Source organism: Hyposmocoma kahamanoa, unplaced genomic scaffold (genome assembly GCF_003589595.1).
Source record: "Hyposmocoma kahamanoa isolate Upper Pololo Valley unplaced genomic scaffold, ASM358959v1 86692, whole genome shotgun sequence".
Taxonomy (NCBI): domain Eukaryota; kingdom Metazoa; phylum Arthropoda; class Insecta; order Lepidoptera; family Cosmopterigidae; genus Hyposmocoma; species Hyposmocoma kahamanoa.
The window spans coordinates 541-8598 of NW_020654344.1; the positions used below are offsets into that span (position 1 = coordinate 541).

General features: G+C 36.1%; 1 protein-coding gene across 1 annotated transcript in view; it reads right to left on the reverse strand.

Moving 5' to 3' along the window:
- Positions 1–1667: 1667 nt before the first annotated feature.
- Positions 1668–8058, reverse strand: part of LOC113234995 (ATP-binding cassette sub-family G member 4-like) — a gene marked incomplete at its 5' end in the record, with an annotated part of 6536 nt that continues 145 nt past the window's right edge. The window contains 3 exons of the mRNA XM_026470515.1: positions 1668–1821; positions 4182–4327; positions 4740–4959. Of these exons, the coding sequence (XP_026326300.1) occupies positions 1668–1821; positions 4182–4327; positions 4740–4959 (520 nt within the window). The remainder of the gene's footprint in view (positions 1822–4181; positions 4328–4739; positions 4960–8058) is intronic.

Consider the following 8058-nt stretch of genomic DNA (forward strand, 5'->3'; position numbering starts at 1 on the left):
ACCAATTTCTAAAATGACGCCACAATGTAAAAACAAGTGACAGTTAGATGAAACAAATAGTATTCTACAGCCAAAGAGTTCAATTTTCAAATGTTTTAATTACTTTATAAATATTGTTTATGTAAGTGGCCAGTTCCGGAAACATATAGTGCGACCTATAAGTTCCGGAAACTTATAGTGCGCTCTATGTACCCAGTGACCTTTATACTTAGACGATGGAAATAGTGTAAGCCTTTATATCATGCAAGAATATGTCAAATGTCTGCATACCATAAATTAATTATATATGTTGAGGGTCATATCGACTAAAAATATGTCATTTGTTGTTATATATTACGAACCGCACTAGAAGCCGCCATTATTGTTTTTTTACACATTATTTTACTGTTCCGTCAAGTCGCCGCCGCGGAATATCATGATTAAGGACCACGGACTAATTCGAAACATGACGAGCAAAAATTCGACTTAAATATGTGAGTTATGCGTTATTTTAGTTAATATGTCTGAGGCTCATGGTGATTTTTCTATTAAAAAAAATAACATGCCTTTTTAAAGTAGTCATAGAGAAACTTCCTCGTACGAAGTAACATTCCTTTTCTGTACGTCTGGCGCACCCAGTGCAACAATCGGTTGCCGATTGGCTAATACTTTCTTCACGATATGGCAAGCAGCATAGTGAATGCCATCGATACGATAAGAAGTTGGTATACGATAAGTATTCTTTCATTTTTTTTATGACAACAAGCGAACGGGACGAACAAGTGGTGCGCCTGGTGGTAAGCGACACGCCTTTCCATAACAAGGCAGTTCCGCTCAGAGGTTTAAATCGCAAAGATCTGTGGGGCACTGCCACTACGCCCGTCACCTTGAGACGTAAATTGACGAGTGCCATGTGCCTTAATTTCACTGTTACCCTTAGGGCATTTATTCGACACAAATTTCGTCGCGCTCACAGCGCGTGGCCGGAGACCGCGTTCGTCCAAAGGCCCATTTAGATGGAGAGAGTTTCTCGTCTCAAAGATACGATTATCGAAAGAATATAAAAAACTTTCCTCGTCTAAACATTCGCGATTATCGACCGTCCACGTGAACGATAATCGCCTCGCCTTTGAATATACAGTCATGGCAAAATACGCTCTATTCAATTAGTTTTTACGTTTTAACTTAAATGAGCGTTCCGGGCATGCGGGCGAGTTCGGCTTGAATTTGGTCTACGTGGGTGCGAGTTCGAGACGAGAAACTCTCCCCATATAAATGGGCCTTTATACTTGGCGGCAGAAATAGGTAAGGTGGCAGTACTTCCCTGGACTCTCTCTCGACTCTTTCACAAGAAACCTACTGCTACTAAATATATGTATAAGGTATATATTTTACATAAATAACCGTGAATTGATCATACTATTTGATGGGTTAAAATATTTATTATACAATTATCGAAGAAGTTTTATACACGTTGCTGGAAACCATGTAGTACTAAAATTCCATTGGACCGACGTGGCGGACCACGACCTAACCCTTCTCTGCTTAGTACACCCGTGTCCATCAGTGGAACGTGTAATGAAGTAGATAAACAAACATCCTTATGGATCACGACTTAAACAGTACTGCACAAAAACGTCTTCAAATCTATAATTTTGAAGTATACTCGTATCCGTAACAAAACTAAATTAGCAATCGTATGTATAGATGAAGTTTACCTGATCAAATAAGGAGTAAATGGTCGCTGAGGGTTGGTGGATAGTGCAGACGATGGTGCGGCCTTCCCACGCTAGTTTCTTCAGCATTTGAATGCACTGAGCTGAGGTTAAACTGTCTAGACCTCTGGAAAAGATAATAGAGACAATATAAGATTGAAATGGTACTTACTTGAAGTTAGAAGACAAAAAAACATTTATGTATGTAATAGGTTGAGAAATAAATCAAGTCAAGTTTTATGTGGATATGGCACCGTCGTCGTTTTGCGCGACGTTTCCTCTAACGTCACAGTTGGAAGACTCAGTGTCACGATTGAACAAATTGCCGGTTATTAAAATAATTTACCGGTTATTAGATGGATTTATGGTTATTGAATAGATTTTGCGCTGGAATAGAACATTATGGACTGAGTATAGTCGACAATAAGCAATTGGTTGCTGATTACAGTTTTATGTTATTAAGTTTTAGAAATTTGTATGAAATGAATATTAGTGGGTTGGCCAGAAAATAATTGATATTGATTGCACGATTGTTTTGGGAAGAAGGTCATAACGAGAGAAGCTTATTTCGTTTGGGGAAGCTTAGTTAAAGAATAAAAGTTCTAGTGAACCTTCCTCTAGTCCACAAGGTAGTGGTCTCGAATTTTAATTTTAGCTACATTGACTTTTATTTGTAAGTCAATGTTTAGCTAGAAGAAAGTTGGAGGCGGCCAAAATGTTGTTCTCGTATCATTGGTATAATAAAGCCATATGTGGTGATACGTCAAAAGTACTTTCATCACATAATAGTTATAAAAATAATACGAACTGCATGAAACCTTAGACGTTCAAGTTCCGATTAAATTAACTAACTACCTTTAACGAAATGCATTTCAAGTACAAATTTTATATTTATTTCTGTTTTCTTCTATGTCAACATACGCTACTTCCTTTATTTAAAACTTGGTAAAGAATTTTTACTTCATTATGCGCTTACACGCATCCACTGCTGTGTATAAGCCGCCCCTAGAGCATTAAATGAAAAAATAAAAAAAACATAATTGGAAAAGAAACTATATAGTTTTAAACTTAAACTCGCGTTTATTAGATACAAATGTTTGATATATATACAATAATATATATATATTATATAGTAACAGATGTGATCATGGTCCAGGTGACCAAAAGAAGGAACTCAAAACGTTGGTTTGTTTGAGAAAAGCAATTTTAGATCCGAAAATTTTACCTAAGTATTAGTGACCATTGTAAACCTAACATTCACAATCTAACACCATGTATAAACAGTATAGTCTTGGAGTCGTTATCTGCGCGTATACGCGATACATACGCGCGCGCGGCTACAGCGCAGCTACAGTATGTATCGCGCATTTTGTTAACAGATGGTTTTAATTTTAGTTTTGTTTGTTAATTGCAGTTGGTTCTCGAAATGAAGCAACTACATGAAATTCTAAGTGTAAACTCCAGTGGAGTATGTATATCTTCTTGCTTGTAATGCGAAGTTTGCATTTTGAATAGATTCACTATAGCGCGTCTGCGGCACACAGTGGTGCACTCTGTGTGGCACCGCGAAGAATATTATGTTTTTATAGTAAAACAAAACTATTGGTTTTTTTAGGGTATTTAAGGATGAAATAAATATTTTTGTGATAATAAAATATTCGTATAATTAACAATTTCGGTGTTAATAATTTTCATTACAAAGGAGAAAACAGTTCGTTTGAAACGATTATTTCAATATTACATTATATTATATATTGTTGAGTTCTTAGGTTTTCGCGATTGTTACACATAGGAAATGAAACTATTTTTCCGGATTTAAATCGCGTATATTTGTTTTTTCAAACAAACCGACGTTTCGGGCCCTTTACAGGTCCCGTGGTCACGGCTGACTAGATAGGCGGTATGCTAGAAGACGTCGGTTCGAATCCGGCCGGATCGAAGGAATTTTTTCTGAGTATTCGAGCTTTGTATTAATAATGTAAAATTTGTTTAGATAAATGTTCATACAAATTACTTTTTTCCGCCAGTGCACCATTGTGCGGCACGTATACGCGCAGATGACGCGCGTTTGCGGCACCGTAAACGAGCGTTCGTGAAGCGCACGTCGTAGCAACAAATCGATACCTCCATTGACTTATGGATACCTCACACGTAAGTTGTAATAAGTAAAAATACCATTTTTTGCCTTTGAACTTAAATATATATTTTATAAATATATTATGGGTTCCATGTTTGAAAATAACCATAACATTAAGTGATTTCCTTACTTTTAAATATGAAACCTATAATATGCATAAAAATAATTTAATATTTAAGTAAAAAAGTAAAAAATGGTATTTTGACTTACGTTTTTCGCAATTTGCTACTCATTGGAAACATAACTATTTATAAAAAAATGTTTTAATGCGATTTATATGCGTTAAAATTGTTTGATATCCAATTACATTCACCCATTTTACAGCAAACTTTCAATGTAAATATACTAACGTAGTAGGTTCATCTAAGTATAAGATAGGTGGATTGTCAATGAGCTCTACGGCAATAGAGAGTCTTTTCCTCTGTCCTCCAGAGAGATTGGCGCATCGTGTGTCTTCCGTGTTTGATAGGGCTAACGTGTCCAGGATTTCGTTTATCTGAAAGAAACGAGAGTATATTAAACTATTTAGTTATAGATAAACAAAATATTTATTTTTATTGTCATAATATGATAATATGACAATATTATTGACATAAAATTATGTAATCAAGAGTTTATCTTAAAAGCAACTAAGTAAAATATGTTATGATGAAAAATTCGCTCGCTTTTAGTCGACCATTGTTAAGTGTAGTAGTTGTAACATAGTAATAAGTGAGTTATTGTGTTTCGTCCAAAATAAACTTCAAGTTATGAACTACGAAACCTTACTTCGAATTTTGACAAAGACATTGAAGATGCCAAGAGTTTGTTGTTCGAATATGTGAAGACCCAAAAAGATTGAAAGGCAGAAGTAGAAAGAGAGAAGAAAATATCTTCCCTGCGCACGCAATATAATAACGCCTACTTACCACAGTAGTTTTCATTTTTTCAGTGAATGTATGTCCCAACTTCATATCAGCTGCGAACTTCATGAGTTCGCCAACAGTGAAGAGAGGGTTTAGTCGGTCATCCTGTAGGATGTAACAGGACTGCCTCCTGTATGCTTTAAGCGAGCTGAGATTATTGCATTTGTTGTCCATTACGCATATCTTGTCACCAGCGCGGATTGTGCCGGAGACGCCATTTGTTCTGAAACAAGGTTTTTATAAATAAACAACTTTACCGGACAATCCACATAACTAGGGAATTCCCAGCACTATAAGTATAAATCCCAGCATCTAATATATCTTAATGTCATGTCATAGCTCAAATTTATCATAAGTCACGACACCCATTGACGGGACGTCACGCCTGGGGATTTTTAGGTGACGAATAGTAATATACCTTAATGTTATCACACTATAGTTTAAATTTCAATGATAATGGTCGTAGCTACGAAAACAAAGCTCAGGTAAGCTTAAGCGTAAAACACGCTTCAACGATACCGAATCGGCAGCCTCTGAAATGCCTCTACGGCCGTCGGGATGTTTCGGCACGACTGATTTGAACAGAACCTAGACGCGAGCACGATGTCACTACCTACGCTACGGGATGCTAGTGTGCGCTTGCATGTAGGGATGCTGAAGGATCCCTTACCATACCGTCCAGTCAATGGGTTTTGGGCTTAAGGCTCAATTTATACTGCCGTGAATCGGAATGGAAGCGTATTATTGTAACGAAATAGCACGGCAGCTGCGGGAAATCCAAAGATTGCGTGACAATTCTCCGGAAGACGTGCGACCTGTTTTTTGGCTCGTAGGTATCTACTTTTGTACGTTACATTATAATTGACATAAAGTTGCTTATAAATAATTAAATAAATAAAATAAAAATATTTTATTTCAGCTGATTATAATCCATATTTACATAAAAATATTATATCTAAAACTTAAAAATTTAATTCATTAAAATCTATAGATGGTTAGTAACATACAAAGACATGCAAGTAACAAGCGCGGTTTTTGTACGGACAGTCGAATTTGTCCGTACTTATTAATTTTTCGTTCGTTAGACTGAGGATTACCATTATTTATTATTATATATCTAAAGCTACAAATCCTGACTCACTTAGAAAAATAAGAACGCGTATTTCCCGATATGGTGGAAAAAATATATTTATACAGTTGTACGCGGATAGGCTCCAAGGCAAAGAATCAAATATGAGAAGACCTGAATGTGGAAAATGTAAACGAGTGATCAACGGTCTGCAAAAACTAAAATACATGGGGGGGGATTTTTGTGCATTTCTATGAGATACAACCTGGTCAATTTTAAAAGGAATGTCATAGAGGGTAACACTGGTCAACTGCCTGGGTTAAAAAAAATTCAAGATGGCGATTTCAAAATCGAGGCCGAAGAAAAATTTGTTTTTCGCCATTTTCAAATACGGCCGTCATAGAAGCGTTCGTTGGCGGCAGAAAAAAAATTGCTCAGATCCCTTTGAAAATTGGCATATGGGGGTCTCTAGCAGTGTTTGATAATAATTTGTGATCAAAATTGGTTTTTCGCCATTTTTCAGTATGGCTGCCATAGAACTGTTTTTGGCGGCAGATCAAAATTTGCTTTTATTCGATTGAAAATCGGCATGTGGTGGAATCTATAGGTGTTTAATAATAATTTGCGGTCAAAATTTATTTTTCGCCATTTTTTAATATGGCTGCCATACAAACTTTTTGGCGGCAGATGGAAATTTGCTTTATATCAGCTGAAAATCGGCGTGTGGGGATCTCTATAGGTGTTTAATAATAATTTGCAGTCAAAATTAACTTTTAGCTTTTTACGGCTGTAGGCCGAGATGTAGCGGTGGGCGAAGCCCGAAGCGTCCGTACGCCACCTTACGTAGGTAGTATACGGAGACTCTATTACGGTACAAGATTTCACAATTGTTCAAAATGTAAGGTATATTTCCCGATGTAGTGGAAATCAGATACTTATTATAGCGTTGTTGTATCTCGACCGTCTCTCTGTTAGATTCCATTTTCTTGAAAGCTATGCCAAAGAGAAGTATTTAGGGGGGAAAATGCCAAACCACTGCCGAAATTCCTGTACTATGAATACCGATACAACGATAATCTAGAATATCAGACGAAAAAAACCAACTTAGAAAAATGGTCGTTTCTTAAATAGGCCCAAATCGGGAATCGAACTCCTCATTAAGTGCCCGTAGTACTAACTGCTGTGCCATTGAAGAGCTTGAGCACACCCCGTAAAATGAACCCGACCACGCGCCGCAGGCCGAGCCCGACCCCACCGTAGTTGGGGTACAGGGCTCGTAGATTACCTAAACTTATCAAATCTATCGGACACAAAAAGTTACATTACGTGTTTTTTTATTAATTTTGCCGATAGGTATGGCGTGTTATTCATAGGTCAATGTTTTTATTTATCGTACATAAGTCTATTAACGAACCTACTAGTTTTTTCCACTCGTTAACCGCCTTAGAACAACAAAGTGTTTAATAATGATTGACAAGCCAGCTGGTCACCAGACGACCTGCAATCATCTATTTAAAAAGTCTATAATTTTCTTATTATTTTCTTACACGAGTAGATGTATTTCATAGTATTTACAACTAATGAGTAATATATAGAAATAAGTAATTGACATTGAAATTTTTTTTTATGATACCAAACAACGGCAAGTAAATACACAGCATATAAAAGTCCCTGGACCTCCTAAAACCATATATGTATATGTATATCGGAATCTCTTACTAACAAAGCTGGGAGAATGTATTATCTCGGGAGGGAGTTGGTAAAAAGTAAGAAGATAGCAGCATGCTGGACGATGTATGGTAAAGTATACATTAAGAGGGAAGAAGGACAGACACCAATTCGTATCAAGGAAGAAAAAGATCTACATAACTTTTCTAAGTGACTAGTTTCCGTTTCATATATATCTTCTGTAAGAAAAATGTATAACTCGTCATATAATTATTTCTATTTACAACCTGCTCTAATGTGCTTCTGTAGTTTAAATAATAGACAACTAAACATTAAAATAAAATATTATTTATACACAAAAATACGCCACATAAATAATAAAAAACAAATTTTTTACACACACACACACAACCACACCAAACTCAAAATGAAATTCGTCACATACAATTAGAAATACTACCTACAACAAACCCTTTAGTTCACTTTCATAACTAAGTTTTCTTAACTGGTTAAGAAAAACCCTTTTTTATTATTGTTTTCACAACTGGTTTTTAAACAAGAATACGAAGTGTTCATTCATAACTG